At 48.6% G+C, this 27,805-nt stretch overlaps 1 protein-coding gene across 4 annotated transcripts in view; it reads right to left on the reverse strand.

Annotated features, from left to right (window-relative positions):
• The window catches only part of SLC41A3 (solute carrier family 41 member 3), a 73,260-nt gene that overhangs the window by 14,951 nt on the left and 30,504 nt on the right, over window positions 1-27,805 (reverse strand). For 2 of the 4 annotated variants that reach the window (XM_046677255.1, XM_046677246.1), the window contains exons 3-5: window positions 15,419-15,526; window positions 4,432-4,503; window positions 168-312 (exon numbers count right to left, since the gene is read on the reverse strand). In XM_046677255.1, coding sequence (XP_046533211.1) covers window positions 168-312; window positions 4,432-4,503; window positions 15,419-15,526 — 325 coding nt within the window. Of the gene's footprint in view, window positions 1-167; window positions 313-4,431; window positions 4,504-13,379; window positions 13,460-15,418; window positions 15,527-15,968; window positions 16,021-27,805 lie in introns of those variants that run through there. The other 2 variants (XM_046677264.1, XM_046677272.1) reach the window with 2 other exon arrangements.

Genomic DNA, 27,805 nt, shown 5'->3' on the forward strand with positions numbered 1-27,805 from the left:
TACTAGGAGCACTCCCACCCTTCACACACACTAGGAGCACTCCCACCCTTCACAGGCACTGGGAGCACTCCCACCTTTCGCATCTCAAGGAATCTGTAGCACACACCTGATAGCAGAGCTCTGAGGAACTGGGCATTCGAGTGAGCCAGGAGGCGGGCACAACTCACCTAGGGCAAAGGCTGCAAGGAAGGCGGTGATGACACTGCTGGCACACAGCAACTCCATCTTCGCAAAGTCTAACTCCTCCCTAGACACAGCACCCAGCAGCAGGGCAGCCACAGCAGCCAGGAGCCCTACAATGGTGGCCTGCACCTGTCCAGGCGGAAGTCAGAAGCATGAGGAAGGGTCCCTCTGACTGCTGCTGCTCCTTCACCACATATCCTCTCTGACCTCAAGAGGTCAGTACACCACTCGCCACTGCCTCTTTTCCCTCACTCTAAACTCTGCCACCAGCCCCTCCAACCTGGAAAAAACAAAGGCTAACTCCTTCCTTCAACCCAAATCCCTTGAAAATTACTGCTTTCTCCTCGATTCCCTTGTTTGATGCCATCTTCCATCACGGAATCTAGTTTCTCATCTTCTACTCAGTCCTTGTCAAGGGCCATCAGTCTCTTGCTCATGGCTCTTCTCTCACTGGTCTGGGAAAAAGGGCACTGTCACTTCCAGCAGCACAGACAACCAACCTCCCCTCTCATGGAAACGCTCCATGACCCACGGCTACCCCTTGGAGGTCTTGGCGCACGCTTTCCTTCTCTCTCCCCAACCTTCCTTTCTTGGCACTGGCCCTGCATACTGCTGCCCTCTTTCTCCACAGCCTCCCTCCCTGGCTGCAGTGCCCATCTCTGGCTGGTGGGTGGAGAACATCTCTGCTCCCACTCAGGACAGCACTGTGAGGTGGCCGAGTGTCAGTACCGGCCTCTGCTATCAGTAATCCAGAACACCTCAGTGGAGACTTGCCGGTTATCAAAGAAGGCCGAGTAAACAAAGGGCTCTACGACGTACATGGATGCGAAACAGAAGAAAATACAGAAAAGAGTGTTCCAGATTTTGGATTAGAGAAGGCCTTCTTCTAAAGATAGAACATGTGAATCTATAAAGAAAATATAAATAAAATTTATATAAGTCCAACTATGACTTCTATATGAGAAAAGATACCACAAAACTCAAAGACAGGGATAGACTTGGAGAAGATGTTTCCAACATACATAACGAATAAAGAAGTAGCGCCCAGAATAATGAAGTTCATTTTACAAGTCAATGATAATAATAAGAAAGAAATAACCTGATAGAAAAACACACAAGGAATACGGATAGGCAATTCACAGAAAAGGAAACACAAATGGCTAAGAAACATGCAAAAAGATGATCAACTTCCCTAGTAATCAGTCAAATTTTAAATAAAATCCCAGTTTGAAGGTATCTTATTTATTTCCTCTATTAAACGAGAAGTGCTGTCTTATTCTCTGGGGGGCCCCAGCTCTGAGAAGAGCCTCGCCCTCAGCAGGTGCTCAGTCATCATCAGAGCTCGCCGAGTGAATGAATCAATGAGCCAACGAACGGACGGGATACACTATTTTTACCCATCAGACTAGGTAAAATTAAAATTTAAAAGGTTGGTAACATAAAGTACATATTGACAACTACGTGAGAAAATAGTTCTTACAGATTGACAGTGGTAACACTGGTACAGGAATTTGGAGGAAATTTGGCTGTAAATTATTCATATACCTTACAATCCAGCATTTCCCAGGGAAAGATGTGCACATGTGTACACGAACTCTGTAATATGATCGTGGAAATGATGACTACCTGATGTTTACTGAGTGCTTACTCCCTGCCATTCTAAGTGATTTTCATTCATTAAATCATTACTAAAAGTACAGGTTACAGAATGATATGTATAGTATAATTTGAAAAACACAGGAAATCATATCATGTACTGTCTATAGGCACATACATATATATGGTAAATGTAAAAAGTGGCTTAGAAAGATACTTTCATTGCTGGTGAGGTTATGGAGAAACTAATAATCCAAAGATTAATACTAGTGCTATTATTCAATACTAAGAATTCAAATATTTTGTAATCCTTTTGGGAAAAATCTAGAGCTTTAAACTGGTCATAACTTGCAAACTTGTGGGATGTTCTTTTAAGGAATTCATGCAAAAAGAGAACATTTTCATTGCAATATAATTTATGGAGTATAAGCCTAGAAACAAGTGCAAGGGAGCCCATGGGCAACAGCTGGAGGAGTGGACAGGGCGGAGGCAGGCAGGTCCGCAGTGACCCTGCTGGACCAGCCCTTGGTGGCTGCCATTCAGTCTTACAGGCAAATTCCCAGGCCCTACTAGTTGTTAAAAATTTTAACTATCACTCTTGGGTATATTTACATGGTAGAATATGCTAAAGTTATTAAAAAGTTCAATTATGAAATTTATCACACCATTTATGATGCAATGTTAAACTTAAAAAACGGAGGAGACAAAATTATATCCATATTATGATGAGGACCGTGTGCCAAGCCAGTGCCTGGTCCAGAGCAGGAATCAACAGTTGCTGAGAATCCAGTCGTGTGGAAATCTGCATGCCTCTGGACAAGGATTTGATGGAGAACAGAAAAGTAAAACCAGTGACTAGTAACTGAGGCATTCATTACCTGTCCCTTTGCTAGACTCTCTGTGTGGGGCAGCACAAGCATCTCATTTAGTCTCCACATCTCCTCAGCCACAGGCTGTGGTCCTGGCCTGAGCGACTCATCTTAACAAGAGGAAGCAGACATCTAAACACAGAAATGCAACAAGGGCAGCCCAGGAAAGGCAGCAAACAGTTGTACCTGCTGTCAGGTTGCAACTGAGACCTCACTGGAGTCTTTAAAGAGCTGCACTGCCAGAGACCAAGAGGAGACAGGACACTCCAAGGACAGACAACTACACACGCAAGGGCGAGAGGAGTGGAGGACATTAGGCTGTGGGGGATGTGAGATCAAATTATGAACGCCTTGGGGCCATGGGGACCAACACAGGGGCAGAAGGAAGAAGAGGCCTGACTGGCCTCAGGTTTTAGAAAACGTCACTCAGGTGGCCATGCAGAGGTGAGGAGGAGGTCAAGCAGCGTGGAGCAGTTAGAACATTGAAGAGGTTTGCAGTCAGCTAGTCAAGGGGGCCAAGAGGCCAAGGCAAGCAGGAAGAGAAGTAGAGCCGGATTCCAGGACAGCTGAGGTGGAATAGTCAGAGTGGCTTGACATAAGGATGGGGGGCAGAGCAGCTGGTGCAGCTTGGTTTCTAGCTTGGTTAAATGGAAGACTATTGCTAGGCACAGCTAAGATGACTGAGTGATCACTATATGCCGGCCAGTGCCATGCCCCTTCACATCTCACAACAGCCCATCTTACAGGTAAGGGGAGGTCACTTGCCAGAGGGCCTTCAGCAAGTTGACCCCCAGAGTGGCTTTTAAGCATCAGACTAGACTGAGTTGGGTACTTCTGAAGAGGTGTGTGTGAGGAGGGAGGGTGACGAGGCCAGATCTGGCTACGCTGATATAGCGATGCTTCTGGGACAGGTAGACAGAGAAGCCCAGTAGAGAGCTAGCAACAGAGGCTCTGAAAGCAAGGTGAAAGGTAAAGTGGGTATCTCCTGATGGGAGACACAGGGAGATATGGTGCTGCAAGTCTGTGTGCCCTCTCCAAGGCCAACAGTTGATAAATGAGCCTTAACTCCAGGCTTGTCTCATCTCAGAGTCTAGGTTCTTTGTGCAGTCACAGGCTACCCCCAGCCAGAGAAGCTCAGAAGGTTCTGGATAGAGCCACTTCCTGTCTAGATCCATGTCCAGCCTTCCCTCTTATGCCTAGGCCAATCTCTTCCCAATTTCCTCCTGCCTCCGGCTTCCTAACTCCGATACTCTGACACCACCAGGATGAGCACTTAGCCCAATGACGGTCTGCTAGAAGTAGGTATGAGTTTGAATGATGACAAAGTACTTGAGGGAAAAAAGGGAGGGTCTCACAAAGGCTGAGCAGGAACAGGCAGAGAGGCAGGAGTCGGGCAAAGGGGAGTTTCCAGACAGGAAGGACACAGATGCCCCAGGAAGAACGAGCAGATCACATGCACGAGGCAATCCCAGGATGCACCAATCCGCAGACCGTCAGCAAGGTGGGCAAGCTCAGACTGAGTCAGGAGAGGAGGAGAGAAGGCAGGTAGCACCATGCAGCCTATGAGGAAGGAGCAAGTGAGTACAGGCGAGCCTTTCAAAAAGGTTCTCCTAAGTGTGATCTGGTGGGCATGGGGAGGACAGATGGCCCCTGTCCCCAAGCTCAGTCCAGAGCGCAAGGAGAAGTGTTGGCTTAGCCTTCCCTCCTCCCACCTGCAGCAGGCGTAGGGGCAGACGCAAAGGGGCGGGGGGAGATTCACCAGTCAGACCAAGGGGACAGTCACCTGAACGAGGGCGAGGTTACCGCAGATGACTCTGTGCTGCTCCCGCGGCTCGTCAATTTGTCCAGTGTTGGCCTGGGATGAAGAGAAAAGGGCAAAGGGTAAGTCTGGCTGGGCCCAAAGCCAGGCCAATCCTTCCTGGAAAAGGCAGCCTCACAGGAGAGAAACCGGCAACCACCATTTCACTGGCATCAGAGCAAACTACTCTCCCAGCTTTCAAAACTGGCTCAGGGTTGGCAGACGGAAGGACAGAGGTCCCTTTGAGAACTGAATGGTGTCATGAAGCATCTCTCCCATATGTAAGTGTGCAAGCACGCACACACAGGCATGTGTGTCACTGACAATTTCAGGGCCATCTGGCTCTGGAGCTCAACTACAGGTGGCAGGGACAGCTGCCCGTCCCGAGGCTGGCCCGTGCTCTCAGCCACGTCTCTGGCCACAATCTTCCCACAGCTGCAACTCCCTTCTCCTCCTCCACAAGTCACATCTCAAATGACTCCTAACGACCCCAGCCTCGCCTGTGCAAGACCTCCCCTTCGAGAAAGTTTTTTATCTTCTTTTCTGAGGATAAAAAACAAGATCAGAAATATGATTTTCTCCTTTAAAAACAGTAGTCAGTGGGAGCCAGACTGGTGGCGTAGTGGTTAAGCTCACAAGCTCTGCTTCAGCGGCCCAGGGTTCACGGGTCAGGATCCCTGGACCTAGACAATGCTCATTAAGTCACGCTGTGGCAGCGTCTCACATAAAAGAGGAAGATGGGAAACAGACGCTAGCCCAGGGCCAATCTTCCTCACCGAAAGAAAAAAAGGTAGTCAGCTCCTAACATCATAGCATTTGCCAGCAAAACTCAAGACATAGACAAGAAAAGGTTTCAGAGAAAATATATTTCGCTAGCTTCTTTGTACTGAGTTCATCAAAGGCCTGAACTCCAAGGAAAAAACAGAATTACTTTTCTTTGTACAAATAAGGGGAGGCTTTTTGTCTTCAGCAAGGCTGATGTCTGTCGCCCAGCCTCAGCTGACTCTTACTTCACACAGTAGACTAGCAGCCACCTCTGCGGTGCTCACAGGAACAAGGGAATAAGGTGGAGCAGAAGACAGCACAGAGCCTGTGATGCGCCAAACACGTGAGGCCAACAGGCTCATTCCTCCTCTCTGCTCCACACTGCACTGTGCCCAGCAGGACTCACTGTTTCCTATGAATCAACCAACGCCATCTCCGATCCTGATCTTATCAGATAAGGGGGGTGCTCCTGGCCCATGACCCCTGAGTGTGAATCATATAGGCATTCCTTCCTCAAGACATTTTACCTCCATCAGCCATAAAATAGTGAAAATAGATACACAAATATACAACCTGCACGATCCATGCAGCAGCCGTTTTTCTCTCTATGGAGGTGCCTACTGGTACCCAAAAGTACAGTGCCAAGTTAAGGCTGCACGGGAAAAGGAGTGACAACGAGAGGCGCAGCAGGAGGGCCAGAGGGCTGGCAGAGCTTGGAGATCTCAGAGATGAGGGAGGAGGAGTGTGAGAGGGAAGCGGCTATGGGAGGCGGTGGGATGTTAAGGAATTAGGATTTCAGAGCATCCGGAAGTATTTCTAGGCCAGGGATCGGAATGGGCAGCAGAGATGGAATCAAGGTGAAGGTCACTGGAGAACGAAGCCATCCAAAAATTGGGAGCCTTGGGGTTTTGGATGAGTTATCCACGTGGATGTTGAAATCGTCCAAGATGGTGGTGTGATTTGGTGTGGAGACAAAGACTGTTCGAGGGTCCGTTTTGCAGGACTGCGGGGGCCGACTGGCGAAGGAGAGAAGGAAGCGGGCAGTGCGGGAAGGATGCAGCACAGCAGCCAGGCCAACAGGATAAACCCCAGGGAGGCAAGTCTCCATCAAGGGAGGATGTTTCTTTACCCTGGAATGGCAGGCCTAGAGACGCCAGGGTAGGAGCTGGAGGAGCAAGGCCAGTGCAGGCACAGGCATGGTGGCCTTTTGCTAAGACTTCAAAGAAAATTCATGGCAAGTTGGAGTATCTACAGAGCCCAATCCAGATTCATCTCAGCAGAAGAGGTTTAGGGAGGCCCTTTCTAAATGTTCATTTGGATCACGTACACTTAAATACTTTAAAATCTCTTTTTCATCTTACAAATTTCCATGAGAATTCCTACAGGATCCTGTCTCAGTTCTAGATTTTCTAAATCTTTCCTTATTGTCTGCATCAAACAGGCTGCTTCCACTAATCCTGGTCATGGTGGTGACAGATACTCTCCATGCACCTCTCTGGAACTGAACTGCGCCTGGAAGGCTGCCCCGTGCAGACGTCCACAAGCTCCCCTGCCCTATCACCTCTGCTTGGTTCTGGCCAAGGGGGAGCCACAGGAAGACACTGGAGGGCCAGTGGGGAGTAACGTCAGGGTGTGCGTATCTCTTTGCCCTTATCACGGGGCAGTGGCTGTGCTCGTCCACCCAGATCTGCAGGTCCCGCCAGATGGCCCTCTCAGCACTAGATTCAGCTCTCCAGGTTCTAAGAACCACCCTCTTCTCCCTGCCCCTTTAAGCCTAGGCTTCCTGCTGTTCCCAGTGCTGGGGCGCCGTGCTGCCCTGCGTGGGTTCCTACAAGCCTGCCCACAACTTTGCGAATGAACTCTTCGCTAAACTTTGTCAAACCCCATCTGTGTGCGCCACCTCTTTCCTGCCAGGATCTGAACTTATCCAGTGAGTTATATCTTCAGAAGGACATCTAGCCCATTCACAATTAAATATAACTTATTATTTTGTATATTTTTTTTCAAATAAAAAAAATTTTACTAGATTAAGATAGAGGCCCGAACACATGATTTGCTATCCTTCTCCTTCCTCAAATTGAAGGGTAGGGAAAGACAATCTTTTAACTTTTATTTTGAAATAATTCTAGACCTTTGAAGAGTTCCAAAGTCAATACAGAGAGTTTCTGTATACCGTTCACCCAGCTTGTCCTGATGTTAACCTTTTCCATAATCATGGGATAATCATCAGAGCTAAGACATTAACACACTGCGCAACACTATTAACTAAACAGCACAATGCATTTGGACATCCCCAGTTTTCCCACTGATGTCCTTTGCCTGTTCCAGGAGATAAATCAGGACGGCCCAGCGCATGTCTCCATGGTCTCCTTCACTCTGACAGTTCCTCATGGTCTTTCATGACCTTGACACCTTTGAAGAGCACTGGTCAGGTATTTTGTAGAATGTCCCTCTACTTGGGTTTGTCTGGTGTTTCCTCATGATTACACTGAGGTTAGGGGTTTTGAGGAGGAAGCCCACAGTGGCGAAGTGCCCTTCTCCTTGTGTGGTACCAGGGTGCGCAATACCATATGGCTGGGCATGGGTGAGGCTACCTTCCATCACTGTCTGCCAGGTGCTGTCTGCCGGGATTCTCACTGTAAACTAAGCAGTCTTCCCTTCCCATACTCTAGTAGTTAGAAGTGAGTCATTAGGTGCAGTCTACACTCAAGGAGATGGGAATTAAGTGCCAGCTCCTATAAGGCAGTATATCAAAGGTCTGAGGACATATGCGAAAACGACCACAGCAACTCACAAACATTTGGGGAGTTGCTCTGAGGCTATGCAAAGATCCTATTCTCCTTAAAGTTCCACCATCTAATTCATCAGCAGATTCTGCCTGCAACAATGATCACTCTAGTGTTCTAAAGGTGATTTTATACTTCTTTTTTCTTTCTACATTTAATAATTTAAAATTTTCTCTCAGAGTTGTCTCTTCTCCCTCATTTATCTATTGACTTAATCATTTATTTATGGGATGTATGGACTCATGGATAGTTATTTTATTCTTGAGGGCATAAGACAATACTATTTTATTTATTTTCTTGCTAAAATTGTTCCAGCTTGGGGCATTGGGAACTCTTTCGGGTGGTTCCTGTTCCTTTCTGACACCTCCCCACCTCCTCCTTTATAGCATTTCCTTCTTCCTTTCTGGTACTATCAGAAACTCCAGGTTCATCTTGAGTTTTCCCTTGCCCCAGCCCTAGAACAAGCCAATTTCCCAAAGATGTCAGTTGCTTTTACTGGAGAAATCCATATCTGGGTACTAGGTGTGCTGGGTGGCCCTAGGGTAGTACTGCTTCTAGGTCCTCTTAGTGGATGAAGCTAGGATATGCATGTATGCACACACACATTTTTGTATCTATCTGCATACATATAAAAATAAACATGAGTTCAGACTGATATCTCTTTTGACTCCAATCCAGTATCACAGGGTTCATTCTAGCATTGAGGAGACACTTTTTTAAATGTTCAAGAGTGTTCAGAAACAAGAAGGGGTATCTATAGTGTAACACAGATTAAGAGGAAATCCCTGAGCAATGGAAAACAGATGAGGTAGGTTAATAGAAGAACCCATAATCAAAAATTAAAGCAGGAGAAATCTACTACACAAAGCAGAGGTGACCCTGGGGACAATGGGAGCAGAAGGGAGCCTGGGACAACCAAAAGGGTTCAGAAAGCACAGCAGGAGCTTCAAGGAGGGTTGGCCTCTTCCCTTGCTCGCCTGGTTTGTGCCGACAATGGGGACACCTGGGCACCTAGCTCCAAGCAGAAGCAGAAGCAGTGAGATTGTGTGTTGGGGTGAAAAAGGCAGGACAGTGCCCAGAGTGCCCCTTACAAGAGGGACACAGAACCCCCAGACCATAAGACCAGTTATTGGGACATACCTCCAGGCAACACATTCTGACTCTCCCCCAAATCACAAGAGGTACTCTGCTTTAATGACAACATTCACAGATCCACAGAGTAAGAGAAAATTTAAAACAGAATGATGCGCAACCAACCAAGAATCACTGTTCACTAGAGACAAGCCACAATCATGAACGAGACTCAACAAAGGGAAGCACAAAAACCTAGGGAAACAAAGTCAAAACAGGAAACTGAATAAGACTCTAGAGCAAGTAAATTAAGAGATGTGAGAGAATGGCACTTTCATAAATAAAAAAACAATTTGAAATTCTAGAAAGCACAAACTTGATGTCTGAATTTAAAAAGAGAGAGAATCTGAAATAAAACGCAAAAAACAAATGGAACCATTTCATCAGATGACCTCAATAGCATAGTGGACAAAGAGAGAGAAATGAAGAGTGAACTAGTGAAAAGAAAAATCAAGCAAAAGTATTCTCTCAGAATGAAGCACAACTGGACAGAGATATGGGAAGGATGACAACAAAATTAAGAGCCTCAGAAGGTACACCCAGAAGCCACACTATGCACCAAATCGTAGTTACGGGGGAGGAGGGCAGGAGGGAGATAAAAATGCATGAATATCAAAATATGACAAATAACAACAATGACAGCAAAAGGATTTCCATAGAGTTGAAGACTGACATTTGTCTTTATATTGAAAAAATCTAAGATATACATGCAAGATGATGAGAAAAGGTCCATGCCAGAGACATCACGGTGAACATGGATAAGAAAGAAAAAAACTCCCTAAAAGTCCAGATAGAAAAATAAAACAGATTATCTAAAAGACATGAGAATCAAAAAGTCATGAGGCTTCCATAAGCAACACTCAGTACAAGAAGAACTGAAAATATACCTCAGTACTGAAGGAAAATAATTGTGAACCATGCATTCTCAAGACAGCCAGGCTGGCATTCAGTTGTGAGAATGAAGTAATGCACTCTCGTGTTGCACATGTCCAAAAAGTGTACTTCCAACAAATCTTATCCAAAACAATTACTGGAAGCTGCACTAAAGCAAAACAAAAACTAAATTTAAAAGGAAGCTGATGGAGGGTGATACAGATGGCAGACTAGGAAGCTCCAGGCCCTCGTTCCCTCAAGGAAACACCAAGTAAACAATAGACTAGCCAGAATAGCTTTGTGAGAGCTCTAGAAACCAAGGATCTGTGAAACCAAGTGACACCCGACCAAGAAAAAGCCATACTCAAAGCAGTTGAAAATTCCGTGGTGTGTTTACTTACCTTTGCCCCACTCCCTTCCTAGGGCAGAGTGGTGCAACTGGCAGGAAGTCACCCTATGCTTGATTCCTACCTCAGGACAGAAGGAAGAGAGTGGAACTAGTTTGCAACACTCTGGCTTGTCTGGGGGCTGTCTGAGGAACTGGTTTCTGTTTTGCCTGACTCAGAGATCAGAAAGAAAGGACGGCATAGTTTGGATATCAGGTTGGAGACCACTGAAGTCAGTGGTGGGTGCTGGGTGCGTTCCAGCTGCAGGGAATTACACGCCCATGCATGTCTGGGGGCAAGAGAATACGAAAAGAGGAATACAATAAAACATCTAAGGCCCTGAGGAGAAGCAGGGCTGAGCTTTTTAGGGTAATTAAGGTATTTAACAGCAACCATGTATACTGGGGAGTTAGGGTGAAAAAAGCATATACACGGGCGCATGGAAGCCGCAAGCCCAGAAAAGGCCTGAAAACACCTTAAGTCTTCACACCAGACCACTAGGGAAGGCCTTCTGCTTCATGGAGCCAGATGCAAAGACTGCGCAAGGTGGCTATTTTTTTCAAATGCCAATATTTTGACACAAGAAGACAAGGCAGGCAAAAAAACAGGGAAACATGACCCATCCAAAGCAACATGATAAATCAACAGAAAGTAACCCTAAAGAAACAAAGGATGCAGATTTACTTGACAAAGATTTTAAGACAACTATCTTAAATATGCTCAACGAACTAAAGAAAACACAGATAGAGAAATAAGGAAATCAGGAAAACGATATATGAATAAAAAGAGAAGATCTACAAAGAGAAATTATTACAAAGGAACCAGACAGAAATGCTGCAGCTGACAAATACAATCACTGAGTTGAAAATTCACTAGAGGGGCCCAACAGCAGAACAGAACAGGAAGAATAAAGATTAAGTGAATTTGAAGATAGGTCATTTGAAATTATAAAGTCTGAGGAACAACAAAGAAGAATGAAGAAAGGTGCACGAGGCCTACAGGACTTATGGGAGACCACCAACCAGACCAATCAGAAGGAGTCCCCTTTCATCTGCTGTTTCATTATCCACGGTCAACTGTGGTCCAAAAATACTAAATGCAAAATTCTAGAAATAAACAATTCATAAGTTTTAACTTGTGCACTGTTCTGAATAGTGTGATGAAAGCTCTCTCTGTCCCATTTTGTCCTGCCTGGGACGTGAATCATCCCTTGTCCAGTGGATCCACACTGCCTAGGCTGCCCACCTGTTAGTCACTTAGCAGCCATCTTGGTTATCAGATCAACTGTCATGGTATCAGCTTTGGTATAGGGTTTGGTACTATTCGCGGTTTCAGGCTTCTACTGGGGGGTCTTTGAGCATATACCCCATGGATAAGGGGAGATTACTGTATATATTACTTGAATCCCAGAAAGGAAAGAGAAAAAGAAAGGCGTAGAGAGCTTATTTGAAGAAATAAGGACCAAATCTTCCCAAATTTGAGGAAATATATGGATATACAAATACAAAAAGGTCAAAGAAAACCAAGTAGGAAAAAACAAAGAAACACTATAATCAAATGGTTGAAAGTCAAAGACAAAGAGAGAATCTTGAAAACCACAAGAGAAAAGATTAATTACAAATAAGATTATCAGATTTCTTAGCAGAAACTTTGCAGGCCAGAAGGTACTGGTAATACATTTAAAGCGCTGGAAGAAAAAAGAAAGTTAATCAAGAATTATATATCCAATAGAACCATCCTGCAAAAAAGGGAGAAATTAAGACATTCCAAGATAAACAAAAGTTAAAGGAGCTCAATACCCGTAGACCCACCCTAAAAGAAATGTTAAAAGGAGACCTTGAAGTTGAAATGAAAGGATGCTAGACAAGAAGTCACAGCCATATGAAAATATAAAGTTATCCGGTAAAGATAAATATTTGGACAAATACAAACACTCACACTATTTTAATTTTGGTTTGTAACTCCACTTTTTATTCTTTTATAGAATTTAAAAGACAAAAGCATAAAAACTTGTAAATCTATGTTAATGGGTATTCAAATAAAAAGATGTATTTTGTGACATCAGTAACATAAAAACCAGGAAGGCAGAGCTGTAAAGGACTATTTTTCGTATGCAACTGAAGTTAAGCTGGTATCAGTTTAAAATACATAACTTTAGTATGCTATATGTAATCCCCATGGTAACCACAAAGAAAGCATCTACAGAATACAAACAAAAAGAAATGAGAGGGGCCTGCGCAGTGGCACACCGGTTAAGTGAGCATGTTCCACTTCTCGGCGGCCCGGGGTTTGCCGGTTCGGATCCCGGGTGCGGACATGGTACCGCTTGGCAAAAGCCATGCTGTGGCAGGCGTCCCACGTATAAAGCAGAGGAAGATGGGCATGGATGTTAGCTCAGGGCCAGTCTTCCTCAGCAAAAAGAGGAGGATTGGCAGTAGTTAGCTCAGGGCTAATCTTCCTCAAAAAAAAAAAAGAAAGAAAAGAAACGAGAGATAACCAAAACACATTGCTACAAAAAATCAACTAATCACAAAGGAAGCCATTAAGAAGAAAATAAGGGTCAAAAAAGCTATATGACATACAGAGAACAAATAACAAAATGGCAATAGTAAGTCCGTTCCTATCAGCAATTACTTAAATGTAAAAAGTTAAACTCCCCAATCAAAAGACACAGATTGGCAGAATGGATTAAAAAAACCAAAAACATAGAATCTGACCACATGCTTTCTACGAGACTCACTTTAGATTTAAGGACACACATAGGTTGAAAATGAAAGGATGGAAAAAGATGCTCCATGCAAAGCGAAGCCAAAGAGAGCAGGGGTGGCTATATTAATATCAGACAAAATAGACTTTACATTTAAAACTATTACAAGAGACAAGGAAGGACATTATATAATGATAAAAGCGTCAAATCACCAAGAAGATATAATAATTATAACATATACACAGCAAACATCAGAGGTCCTAAATATATGAGGCAAACACTCACAGAATTGAAGGGAGAAACAGACAGCTCCACTGTAATAGTTGGAGACTTCAATATCCTACTGTCAATAATTGATGGAACAGCTAGACAGAAGATCAGTAAGGAAACAGAGGATATGAATAACAATATAGATTAATTGGACCTAACAGACATATAGAGAGCACTCCACCCAAGAACAGAGAATACACACTTCTCTTAAGTGACCGTGGAACTCTCTAGGACACACAAGTCTTAATAAGTTTTACAAGATTGAAATCATACAAAGTATCTTTTCCAATCACAATGAAATGAAACTACAAATAAATAGCAGGACAACTGGAAAATCCACAAATATGTGGAAATTAAATAAAGCACTCTTAAACAACCAATGGATCAAAAAAGAAATCACAAAGGAAATTAGAAAATATCTTCAGATAAATTAAAGGGGAAACACAGCATACCAAAAACTGAAGAGATACAGTGAAAGCAGCAGTAAGAGTGAAATTTATAGCCATAAACATTAAAAAAGAATCTTAAATCAACCACCAAAAATTACAAATTGAGAAACCTGAAAGACAAGAACAAACTAAACCCAAAGCTAGCTTAAGGCTCTTATTTCCGTCCCTTGGCTTATTACATGAGCCAAAACAGCCAGAACAATATAAATAAAATATTCTTCTATTTCAAGTCACACTAAGAGTATTTTTTAAAATCATGAATGGGTGTTTGAAGGCAAAACTTACCTACAGAGATTGGAACTGGGTCAGAGGTGCCAGGATGGAGTGGTGGGAGACACTGCACTGAGCGCACAAGCAAATGAGAACTTTCCAGGGAGATGGGATGTTCTGTATCTCCACTGAGGTGGTAGTTACACGGGTATACATATTTGTCAAAAGTTACTGACCTGTACACTTAAAACCTGCGAGGTTTTATTGTACTAATTTATACCTTAATACAATGATCTAAAAAAATAAAAAATGGCTGTTGAATGCCTTAAAGGTTCTACTGTAATGATAATGGGGCTGCTCTCCTTGGACAGACCACTGCAATAAATTATGCTATTTGTTCTTTTTTCCCCCTCCATGTTTTATGTGTTTTCAAAGACTTACAACACTAAGATTTGATCATTGTAGAGAATTGTTTAAAACGCAGTTGAGCATTATGAAATAAAAATGTAACACCTGAAATGTCACCATGGGCAGAGATTACCATCAACTTTTTTCCCCTCCCAGACGCTGACCAATATAATCACATGAGTGCGTGTGCGTGCACATCTGCATCATGTTACCTGCTGCTTCAGGTATTTCAATGCCTTACAGGGCTCTAAATGATCTGGCCCCATATGTTAGCTCCCTATTACTACTGTAACAAATTATTGCAAATTTAGTGGCTTAAAACAACAGAAATGTATTCTCTTACAGTTCTGGAGGCCAGGAGTCTGAAGTGAGTCTTACGGGCAGACATCACGGTGTGAGCAGGAAGCTCCAGGGGAGCATCTGCTCTTCCCCGTTTCCAGCAGGTAAAGCTACGCTTCTGGCTCACGGCTCTTCCTCCATCTTCAAAGCCAGAGGCATAGCATCGTCTCCCTCAGACTCTGCTTCCCCCACAGGCCGCCTTCTCTTCTGAAACGCCCCTCTGCCCCTCCTTTATAAGAGTCCTTCGTAAGGACACTGGGCCCACCCGGATGATCCAGGGGGCTCTCCCAGGTCAAGGTCTTAACTGAGTCACATCTGCACAGACTTTTCCATAGAAGGTGACACTCACAGGCTCCATGGATTGGGACGTGGACATCTGTGGGGGCCGCTGGTCAGACAACCATCCCTCATCTCTCTCTCCAGGCAGCCCCCCATCTCCCGCTCTCAGTTTCCTAAACACACCCATCTCCTCCTGCCACAGGCTGGACGTAAATGTAAATGGACCAGGTGGAGCATCCTGAAAGAACAAAACCTAACAACACCAGTCTTTTTGGAGAGTCCAACCCACCCGCCTACAACCTGAGAGGAGACACAAGTGGTGGGGACACATCTGTCCCCAGGGGCTGGGTGGCCCAGAGGTCCACTTACAGCTGTGGAGAGTCGTGATGCCAATGTCATTTCCAGGTTCCCCTTCAGGCCCACCAGGGGCGGCACCAAGGTCAACAGGTCTTTCACCTCGACGAACACGGGCCAGTGCTGGTGGGAAAGAAGAAGACCAACGCAAACGCACATGTAGGCAAATCTCAGAAATCTCTTGAGAGAAGCTTCAGCAAGTTACTTCTCACTCCCTATAAAATGAATAAGACTAAGTAGTTTCTCAAATGGCTTTAAACTAAATACAAAATAATGAAGAAGCCATGAAATTCTCTTAATACTATTCAGTGAACAGCACTGGTGGCCTTACAAGTCCCTTTATTCCTCTTGCTCTCAGCAGCTGGGAAAATCGGGGGCCCGATCCAGCCTGCAAACATGCTGTGTCAGGTGTGCACAATGTGTTTGCGAGAATAGGAGCGAATCACCAATTTCAAAGTTGGAAGATTTCTCATGAACTGAGAGAGCTGGGGCCGAGGAGTGGCTCTGCTTTCTCAGGGACAGTGAATCCCAGGGGCCCCAGGCCTGTTCCGCTGCTCTCACGCACCACGGCCCTGGAGGACCACGCAGGGTTCTGGATTCATCAAAATAGAGAATGTGTCTCTATCCAGGTCTCTATCAAACATAAAGAAATAAAAATGAAAAATAAAAAGAATGAAAGGGATGCATGTTTCAAAAAAATTCTTTGTGGAAGTAAAAACTATTCCTACCTATTTACTATGCAATTAGATCGCTCCCACCAATTTCTAACACCCTATCTGATCCTACTGACTTCTTTGACCTCCCTGGCCTCTGTGGCTGTCTGCGACCCCCACACTAGAAGCTCTTCCTGGTTTGGGAATGCTTGAGCTAAAAACACTGCTTGTCGGCTAGGACACAGGAGGCTGGAGTTCCCCAGCCCGTGAGACAAGAGCTCTGCGAAGGTATGGAATCAGCTTCCCTCTCAGGCCCTGGAGAGCCATCTACAAAGCAGCTCCACAACCATCCTACCAGGCCTGGAGGGAAAGGGACGGCCAGGGCCTTTAGAACTCCTTCCTGTCCTCCGATCCAGGAAGATGACCCATTGTCTGTGTCCCCTTTCGCCTTCGTTTCTCCTGTTAACTTACCTACGAAACTGTGAAATTCAGAGTCAATTCTCAGCTCTGAGGGAGTTATGAATCTACCCTCTCCTAGAAGTTCAGAAGAAAACCCCTTCACCAGGCACATAAGTGCTTCCATTATCAGTGACTCCCTGTCTTCCGGAAGCATCTGTGCAGCTATCCTTTCAGCTGGCCACACCCCGTCCAGCAGAGGGCGGTCTCCCCTTGAGTTCACAGTTGAAGCCCTCCCCCCTACCAGGGCCAGATGGGCGTTCCCTACCTGAAGCCCCCTCCCACCTCCTGGGCAAGCTGGCCTGCTCCCGTGCACTCTCTTTCCCTGCCCACAAGCAAGACCAAGCACCCACCAACCCAGGGCTGAAACCAAACCCTTCCTCTCAGCCTCCTCGGCCACAGAAGCCACCTCCTCTTCCTCAGTGCCACTCAACTTTGAATGAGTTCCCGTCCTCACCTGTCATAACTCCATGCTGCGCTAGCCACTGGACCCCAGCGCCCCCAGCAATGGCCCTCTCTCTAAAGGAGGCAGTGACCTCCAGATGGGTGAGCCCCTGGCTCTTCTCTCCGCTCTGCTGCTGTCTCTGTGCCAGGGCACCTGCCCTCCCGCAGGGATGGAGCTCCTGCTGTGGGACAGGCACACCCCTGAGCCCTCTCCAGGCTGGCCCCCAGGACCACATTCCCCCGGTCCCATGCTGACCTCTCTAATTATTCCATCTTGGCATCCTCTGAGGGCTCCTCTTCCTTCTCCTGACCTTTCTTTTTTTTTTTTTTTTAATTTAATTTAAAGCATTTTACTCCTTTCTTCAGATAGGAAGGCTACAAAGTTAGAAATTTTACCAAGGTCTAATATTAATCCTTGATTCTTCAAAATGGGCACAGGCTTTTCAACTCTGGACAGTCCTCAGGTCACACAATAGCCTGTGGGACTGATTGAAGCAGAACTCTTATGCTTTCTCAGGAACACACAGGGTCAATCCTTTTCAAGAGGCCTTGTATTCCAACTCCACAGTTGAGAAGCTCTGTTAAAGGGAAGACTGAACCAAGTCGAGGGGAAGACCAGGCTGCCATCAAACCACTTCCTGCCCGATGGCACCCACGGCTCCTGACCTCCCCTTTCCCACACCGGGATTGATCCCTGTCCTTTCAAAGTCAGCTTTCTGCCTACAGTAAAGCCCAGAGGTCAGGAGACCAAAGGCTGTAGACCTCCCGGCCTTTTAATCTTGACTGACTTTCCTTCGTGCTTCATCTTCTGTTCTCCTGTCTTTCCATATTCTCTCCCTTCCAAGGCCTGAGCTACCTTCCGCTGCATGCCCTGCATTACTGTCCCCACAGCCCCCCGCCCCCACCATCCCTGACCGCCATCAGCAAGCGGCATGAAGGGGATGAAGGCTGGAAGGTGAAACTTCACAAGGTGGTCCCATCCTCCTTGAGAGTGGGTGCTTGGGTGTGGGACTGTCCTGTGATCATGGCCAGAGACTCGAGAAGTCATACCTAGACACATGAGGTAGACAACCATGACGGGTCTATTCTGGGACAAGTCAACAAACATGGAAAGGTAAAGCAGAAAATGGTAGGACCCTGGATCCCGGGTGACACCACTACCTGATGAACTATCTAATGCCGGAGCTGTCTGACTTCCAGACTTCTTTATAGGGATCATAAATGTATTTCAGTCACCTTGACTGAGGTTTTCTGATCCCACAGCCAGAGCACCCGGACTGATACACTGGGCTCTGTGCTGGAGATGCTCCACGTCTTTGGCTCAGATCTGTCTGTCCGACTACTGTTGAACCATGGATACGCCACAAGCCCCTCAAACTCAGGATGCCAAACTCGACCCTCTTTGACAGGCCCCCCTGCCTTGACCCACCCACTGCAGTTCCAGGCATCCTTCCCGCTCTGCCAGCCAAGACTTAATTAATTCCTCATGTTCCCCGACACGCTGACACCCAAGTGATTGTAACAGTCTTAAATTCCGCTGCTGCCCTCTCCAGCAACGATTTAAAGACACCTATGCCAGGCATCGGGGAGGATGAAATCAGGCAGAAGTAATGGTTCTTGCACCTGGTGGGCTCTGAATCACAGCCACAGCCTCCCAGCTCTCCCCCACAGCCTTGAGCCACACCCTCTGGGTCATCTCTGACCCTGCTGCCAAGGTTGAGTCTGGTTACACAGATATGACCGTGTCACTCAGCCCTTGATAACCGTCCATTGCCAATTCCACTCCTGGGCATATACCCAATAGATATGTGCCCCAAAACATACACAAGAATGCTCCTAGTAGTATTACACCTCGAGAACAGCCAGAACAAATTCGTAGTGCCAGAAGTCAGAAGAGCGGTTTCGGCTGGGCGGGGCCCAGAGGAGCCCGCTGCGGCTGAGGACACTCTCGCCCTGGGTCGTCACCAAACAGGTGCGTGTACCCTGAGGTGGCTCATCAAACTGTATACACGTGAGTTGTACAATCTTCTACACGTCTGTGCTATACTTCAGTAAAACAAACACCGGACAGGACATTTACTTTAGGACAAAGAATGATGACAAAATCAACAACTCCTTTGCACTCAGCATGAAACTCAAGCTCCTGAGCAGAGCCAACAGGGCCCCCAGCGCCTGCCCAGCACCCCGTGCCCATGACACAGCCAGTCACTGTTCCTTACTCTTCGTCCATCTCTCAGCACACACCGGTCCCTGTGCCGGGAATGGGTGCCTTTTCTCACATCCTCCTGGAAACTCCTATATTATCCTGTAAGGTCCAACTCCAACTATCCTAACTCTGCAGATTCTCCGACCCCTCCAGGAAGAATGAATGTTCCCTCTCCCTCCAGAGGCAAATGTTTGTTTACGGCCTCCACACCCTTCCACTTGTTTGTGGGATGACCGAAGGGATGAGCACCTGACCTGCCCGCTACACGGCAGATGCTGGGAAGGCGGGCAGGTCTGCTCCTGCTCACCACAGCAGCCCAGGACCCAAGGGCTGCTGGCACAGAGTCCAATGAAACACGCTGAATGAAAGCACGAGGAATCGGATGAATGAATGAATTCATCTAGCCTACTCTGTGCTTAGCTATCAGCTGCTCAAAGGCAGGCACCCTGTCTGATCATCTCAGATTCAGTGAAGAGCGACCACATACACTATAACAATTAAACCCACTCTCATTGTCTCTGGGTGCACATGTGTCTACCTAAACTCCAAAAGAGGTCTGGAAGGACACGCGTGACCTGATGATACAGGGGTAAACTGAGACTGAGGGCTGTGGTCAGAGAGGACTTAACCTCAGCTGCAGTATTTGTTTTGTAAGGAAGAGAAATAATTCTACCTTACTTGTGTAACTGAAAAATAATTTTTTGCAAAAATTGAACTGATACTCTGGTCACTTACTGGGCCTCAATCCTTAGGCCAAACCATAGACTGAACCCAGACCCCAGGAAAACAGACTCCTGGCCCCAACAGAGAGTGGGTGAAGCCAGCACGCAAACAGTGATCTTGGTCACAGGACCACACCGGGGACAAGCTACAAGGCATGCCTGCCGAGCCAGGCGGTCATCCTTGCCATAGGCTCATAAGCCCCGAGGCTCCCGTGTATGGCAGCCTGCTGCCCCAAGCAGGCACCGGCCTGGGTACGGTGGGAGACAGGAGCCCCTCCCATTTTGTAGGGCTTCCCTTTGGATAGTGTTGGCAATGCTGCTTCCTGCACTGCTGAGCAGCAGTGAGCAGGGAGCTGGTGGCACACGCCAGGAGCCAGGCACATGCCAGAGCCCTGGAACCCCTTCGCGCCCTCAGTTGCAGCGCCACATCTGTCAAGGGGGGAGAAAGAACAGGCGCAACTTTCAGAGCTGTTTTTATTTCTCCCAGCTGCTGGGTCTCCTAAAGGCCTGCATTTGCAGACAGCCTTCCCCATGTATACCCTGTGCCTGCCTCCCAAGACACGCCTCTTCATGCTGGCCTCCCAGATGGCACCTTAACGCAGAGGTCAGGAGAGGTGCTCTGCCCTCCAGCTGCACATTCTCATGGACTGGCATCCCGTGCCACCTCTGCAGAAAGTCAGGCACAAGCCACACCCCCCCCATTCCTCTACCCCAATGCCCCCACGAAATCTTTTGGACTCTGCCGATTGACTGAGAAATACCCTCCCAGGCTGCAGCAAGCGAGGGACACTCAATGCAGTGGAGGGCTCAAAGTCGTGCTCCGCATGAGGCGGCCATGGAAGGTCAGCAGGGGAGACTCAGCAGAGGCTGTCTCCCCAGTTTCTGAGGAGGGCCCCAGGGAGGCAGGCACGGCTCTTGCAGCAGCTGCAGGGGGAAGCTGTGGCAGGACACGAGTGTCTGGGTCACAAGCCCCCAGTGAACAGGCATTTTCTAATGACGAGCTGGCCAGCATGCAGGTGCTGCGCCAGCCCCAGGAGGGAGCATCCCGTGGACCGAGGTGTGTAAGCAGTGCCCACCTGAGAGGGATCATGAGCCTCACTCAAAGACCAGGGGCCTAGGGCGGGTGTGGATCACCCCTCTCCAACTCAGAGACAGGCGCACGGGGACATGCTGTGAGGCAGCTGTGAGGGAGGAGACGCTATACGTACCGAGAAAGGGGGAATGCTATCTGGGATGGCTCCATGGGTTGAAAAACTAAATTTAACTTTAATTTTACAGACTAAAAATCATATTACATAGTATGAGTCCGCATATTTATATGTTTATATGCTTCTGATAGATACACACCACAATGTTGATAGAGATTATGGATGCCTTCTCTCCTTCACTTATGAATATTTTCTAGTTTTTCCAAAATCGTACACTAACTTCACAAGAAATGTTAAGTAGAAAGAGCAAACCCTCAGTGATTCCAACATGACCTGAGCCAGCCCCAGGGCACTGACAGATGGGAGACATGAGCGCAGTGTGCCCACGTGAGGGTGTCCATCAACGCCTTACCCGATAGAGACCCCCCACATCCCCATGTCCGCCTGGACCCCGGCCTGGGCTCTGGACCTTGTCCTCCCATGGAGGAGCCCCACAGAGGTTCTGGGGGCTGGAGGGAGTGGTACCCAATACCCATGGGGCCACAACACAAGGTGCACGAGGTCATCCATCCTGACAACCCTGAGAGGTGGGTATGTTCATTAGCCCCATCTGCAGATGGGGAAACTGAGGCAGGGGGAGACTAATGAGTTCCCTTAGCTAGCGAGCAAATGGCAGAGCCAGGATTTGAACTCTTCCAGGCCCTGCCTAGTGAGTCTGCATTTCCTGGAAGGAAAACTGTTTGTGCTAACATGGCTCATATGGGCTGCCCTTGCGAAAGGGTCATCAGAAGCTTCTGTGAATCTCAGATGCTGAGGTCCTTGGAGGACCCTTCTGCTGGCACCACTCGGCCCGGGACTCCCAGGCACTGAAGCTGGGCCCAGCCTGCAGCCCCACTCAGAGGCCTCTTACATCCCATGACCTGTCCTGTGATGCCTGGGGGCCCTGGTCCACCCCCCACCCTAGTGTCCCATGCTGCACCTCAGATGCCCAGTACGCACTTGGATGGTGTTCATCACCAGGCCGGCAGTCATCATGCCCAAGCCGGAGAGCAGGATGGGTATCACAATCTGGCACGTGCTAGTGAAGATGGTCTCTGGTAAGACCCCATGGGGGGACCGGGTGAGCTCACAGCTGAAGCCTCGCAGCTTCTTGCCTTGAAAGCGAAACTCCAAATTCAGCTGGGTGACCACCATGGTGAGGCCACCAGCCAGGCTCCCAGGAGTGAGACGTCCAAGCCTGGGGAGCCCTCCGTCCTCGCCCAAACAGGATATGTCTCCCGAGAAGTCCACACGGGGAGAGCTGCCAGGCGCCCTGTGCCTGTGGAGGGTCCCCACCTGCCCCTCAGCCGAGGGCCAGAGCAAACAAGTGAGGAACAAGGCAGCGTGGCTCGGAGCCTCCCGGGGGCCTTGGCCAGCTCCTGCTCCCCGCCCACTCCCTGCAGAGCAGGCTCTCCTCAGAGAGTGGCTGCTGCATCAGCCGGGACCTCCCTCAGCTGACCTGCCACAAGGAGGCTCACTGTCTTTCGGCATGACCTTGACAGTGTCCAGCCGTCCAGCTCACACTGGCTTGGGGTGGACTCAGAGGGACGGAGCCACGTGAGGGCTGCCCGCCTCTGCACACGTGCCGTGGCTGCTTCTACTCTTGGCAGAGAGGGCCTGGAGAAATCCCAGCCATAAAGGACCCACTCCTCGGCCGGGTCCACAGCCACCTCAGGAGTTTCATTCCTCAAGGTCAAGGGGGCTGCAGTTCTCCCAAGAAAAAAAAAAAAAGCCACACCTGTTGTCAAGCCAACTTTGGTGTCCCAAGGGCTCACGGCCACACAAAGAAGCTGTGTCCACAGAGGACATGCAGGCCTCTTCTCTCCCAAGGGCCCAGAGGACTGGGTAACACACTTCCAAAGGGAGGGACCCCACGCTTGTCCACTTCAAAGGTCAGACCAGCCCTGACGCCCTGCCCACCACCCCAATCCAGAGGAGAAGAGGCTGGGACACCAACTTTGACTCCCAGAGATTCTATTGTTGGGTGTGTTAGGGAAAGGATGTCCAGGCCTGAGGGCATGCTGGAGCGGGGTCAAGGCCACAGCCAGCAGAAGCCCAAAGCCAAGGGCTGGATGCACACTCACCTACTGACCCCAGGGTTCCCCACCCAGACCAATCCCTGGCCTGGGCCTCCCTCCTGCTCCTGGCCTAAAGCATGGCCCTTTGGGTCACCTCTGCTAGTTCCTCTTTGTAGGATAGTCTATCTCATGCTCCAGCCCATCCCTGTAGCCTGGAATTCCCAGTTCTTTCCAGGCTAGATGCTATTGCCCTCCGCAAGCCTACCCCTTGTCACCAACTCCAGCCGAACTCCTCCAACAGCCATTTCCCTCAAGCCCCAGATATTCCGCCTGGCATCTTTCCTCACACTACTCACTCACTCATTCAGTCACCAGATATTTTAAAGTCCTGTGAGCCAGGTACAATGAGCTGCAAACTTCTCTGGCCTCCCTCCCACTGAGAGCTGGAGTTTCTGTCTCTGCCCTTCAATCTGTGACTGCTGAACCAGAACTCAGTAGAACTCAGGGGAAGACACTGTGCTGGTCCAGTTCTGGGCTAGATCTCGAGAAACTGACAACTGTCTACTTCCCATCTCTTAAGATGCTCAGGCTTGAAACCCAGCCACCATGCTCTGGGGAAGCCCAAGCAGCCACGGAGGGGCTTTATTTTCTTTCTTTTTTTTCCTGAGGAAGACTGGCCCAAGCTAACATCTGTTGCCAATCTTTCTCTATTTTTTTTGGATGTGGATCACCACCACAGCATGGTTGCCAACGAGTGGTGTAGGTCCAAACCCGGGCCCGCTGAAGCAGAGCGTGCCAAACTTAACCACTAGGCCACGGGGTGGGCCCCTCCCGGCTTTATTTTCTTCATGGCCCTTACCGCTATCTAATGCACCTTGTGTCTCTCCCCACTCCACTTTGATGGCCGTGGGAGAAGGGCCTGGCTCTCACGCCCACCCATGTCCAGCCCCAGGCACACACATGCACATATGTTGCATGAATGAGTGAACGAATGAATGAATGATGAAACCAATAAACAGAATCACAGAAACAAAAAGAAAAACAAACCCAGTCAGCCTTCCACAGGTTGAGTAGGATAAGGCCTAAAATTACTGTGCTTTGCTGCCTCAACATCTGGTGAGACCAGGAGGCCTCGAATGGCTCCCCACCCTCCCTGCTCTAGCAGACAAGTCCCATAACCTACAATCCTGCACCCAAGGGAACCGGGTACAGGTCCCACTCATCCCTGAGTAGTGGGTTTTAATTCCTGCCAGCCCGTGGAATTATTATACAAGCCAATCACATCCTCTCATGGGAACCAGCAGGCACCTCACCATATTGTTGCTACAAAGGCTGCCTCCCACAGCCCCTGGCAGCCACTCTGTTCCCGAGCACAACCCCATGTGCCTCTGTGTGGTAGGCAATGTCTTTCTCTCCTGGGCTATGAGTACATGTGACTAAAACTCTGTAACCTCACCTGTCCACTGCTGGGGTCATATGCTCAGCCACCCCCATAACTCTAGGGTGGGACTCACCAGTGGGGTGAAGGAGAGGCGTCGTGAACAGGCTGACCCAACCTGACCAAGGATGCCTGGGCAGCTTTCACTAACTGCTCTTTGCTGACTGACTAGCTCCTCACCCAGCGAAGGCCACCAGGGGTCGGCCACTAACTGCTGGCCGGCTTATATGTTAGCCTGCTCCATGTTCTGTTGTCTCCCTTGGGCAGTGCCATCGCCTCCCAGCCTGAAGTGTTGTCCTGGCCCCCAAGGAGAGAACTATTGCTAACTGACCATACCCCAGTGTGAGGTGCCTGTGGGTGTGGTCTGTATCTGCCCGGTGCTCTCTGGCACTCGTGCCACCTAATCTAACTTACAAACTGGCTTGACAAAATGGGACTCCCCCCACGTTAAAATAGTTTAAACAGCCCCATATAAGCTAACGCAGGGCCTTCAGGGATTGCACTCTATCACATAAGACCTACTCGATGAGGGGTAATCACACCACTGCTGCTCCTTTTAAAAGTCCACTTTGGCCTATTCTTAAACCTTGAAAGAATATGAGGGGCCTCATCCTGGATGACTACAACATGAACGCTGTGGTTGCATCCACTGAAGCCCCCATACCCAATATCTAACGTTACTGAGGTTACTGGCTCCATCTGATCACTAACCAGTGAATCTCTTGCTACTATACGTGAGGCTAATACGTTCTGTTCAGTGCCTATTTCAACAGCCACTCAGCTGCAGTTGACCTTCAACTCCAAAGGAACACCATACCTTTTCCAGGCTACTCATGGGGTACCTCACTAGCTCTGCCATCACACAGTCTTTGCAGGCAAGATCCTAACTGCACACACCTTTCTCCAGGAGCACAGGTCTGACATGATACGGATGACTTCCTCCTCCAAGGAGACTCATTTGACACACGCATTAAGGACATCCATATACTCGCAAAGGAGCTCACAAAAAGAAAATGGGCCATTACCCCGCATGTGGGGCAAGGTCTGCAACCTTGGTCAAATTCCTAAAAATTATTTGGTAAACTGAAGGCAATTCCATCTTCGTCACTGTCGAGAAACAGGTATGGGCCTTTGAGCACCCACAATGTTGATACAAGCCCAACATCTTTTAGTCCTGTTTGGATTCTGGAGGCAACACAGTCCTCATCTACAAATTTTACTTCTGCCCGCTGGTGCTGTCACTTTCAAAGCGGCCCGCCTTGAATAGGCCCCTCCAACAAAAGGCTCTAGAATCTGTCCAAATCAAGGTCAACAGGCACTCCCAGCAGTGGCCACCGAGGCACCTTCACGGAAGAAGCTTTAACAACCTCCTCTCATGCCTCACGAGGCTCTGGACCATGTATAACGACTACAAGTTGTCCAAGGGCTTCTGACACAAGAAACTGCCCTCCTCATCTGCACTGTACCCCAACAGGGCAGCAACTGCTGCCTACATCCTGTGCTCTCCTAGAAAGAGGCTCCCACAGACCCCGGCCTGTAACCTTCCGTACCCAGCCGCCCAGGGAGCCATGGGAGGCACAGCTACCGAGGCCTCCTCAAGACAGGATGAAGCCTAACCCGAGCCCTCTGGCAGATCCCACCTGCAGGAGCGGGTAACCTCCCCTGTCATTAGTCCCTTGCCAGACACCACAGTGCCAGAGAAGGTCATCCCTCCACCAGACCCCTTGGTTAGGTAGGGAGCCCCCCTGAGATCAACTGAGTGAACAGCAAAGGAGTTTGATTACTTTATAGGTGTTATTACGATCACATCACATGAGGGAGCTCAGCAGAATGTTGCTGTCCCTGATAAAGGATGCAACGCCCCCAACAGTCAGCACAAGTGGCCAAATTTTAGGCAGCCACCTTAGCACCAGATGCCCCAGCCAGCAAATGGCTCCATCTGCACCTTCTACAAACTCCTGGGCTCCTGCCTAAAAGCTTCCCCTTTTAGGGTAAGGAACTCTGAGACCTCTTGCATCACAGACACCCAAGACATAAACTAAGGTCAAACAAGTCTCCACAGACACCAAGGCCACAATACAAGGCCTCACCAGGACACACCTTGTCCTCTTCGGAGTTCTGACATTACTGATAGTGGCCCAAGCTCTGATTTCACTTCTAAGGATACATGAGGCTGGCTCTAGGGGAAGGTACTCCACAAACCTCCACCCCGCTACAGATGAGCTCAACTGAGAGGCATAATGGTCTCCTCAACAACTGCTATTTAAGTTACAAGGCAGCAGACTGACCCCCGCTGGGAGAATTGAGCAATCTGGCATTAATTAATCTGGATTCATGCTTCCTGAGGATTTGCAGTCCCTGTACCACCACAACCACCCACCCCACCCCCCGCCCCCCACCACAGGTCACTCAACTGCATTTATTGGCCACAAAGGGGAACCCCTGTAAGTTCAACATGGGACCCTCTCCCTCCTGGTCGAGAGCCTGCTTCACTTGCTAAGGAGGCGCCTCACCTATTCCTTACAAGTTCCAGTCACCACCAGGGTTTAAGTTGGTGTCGAGACATCGAGGGGTCATTGTGCTGTACAACCAGCAGCATTACGTGCAGCTGTGACGTGGGGTGACAGCAGGAGGGCCCTGAAGACCCGAACCACTAGTTCCCCTCCCACTCTGCCTGCAGATGAGCCTGCTCTGGAGCCAGCAGCCCTGCTGACCCCTGAGGAGCAGGCTCCAGTTCCCTGCCAGCCTGTGAACAAGCCAGTCACACCCTCCTGCGGAAGCCAGGGGTTCCTCCACCCTTCTGATATGACACAGTGCCTCCTGCAGCCCCTCTGGGTTCACTCTGCTCCCACGCGCTCCCTCCCGAGGGCCTGCAAGACGTCTTCTGTCCTCTCCAGGCCATGAGAACATGAGGTCAACCACTTGCTGTGATCTCAGCTGTCCAGGGTTGGCTGCCACGTGTCCAGCCATCCCCGTAACCCCAGGCGGGAATCCCTCCCTCGCCAACGGGGTGAAGAGGAGGTCATCACAACAGGCTGGCCTCATCCCTCTGCCACCCTGACCAGTCCCCTCACTTAACTCTCCCCACCCCACCTCCCCTCTTCCCTCCAGACAGCCCACCAGTCTCTCCGCCTTTCTAGGCTGCTCCATGTCCTTGCTCAGGCATGACCCCTGTAGACCCTCCCTCCTCTTTACCCCACTGCACCTGCATTGGGCCCGGGGTTCCTCAGTACTCTGCGGACCAGCACGAGCACGAACTTTTACTATACACAACACAA

This window comes from Equus quagga, chromosome 1 (assembly GCF_021613505.1).
Source record: "Equus quagga isolate Etosha38 chromosome 1, UCLA_HA_Equagga_1.0, whole genome shotgun sequence".
Classification (NCBI taxonomy): Eukaryota; Metazoa; Chordata; class Mammalia; order Perissodactyla; family Equidae; genus Equus; species Equus quagga.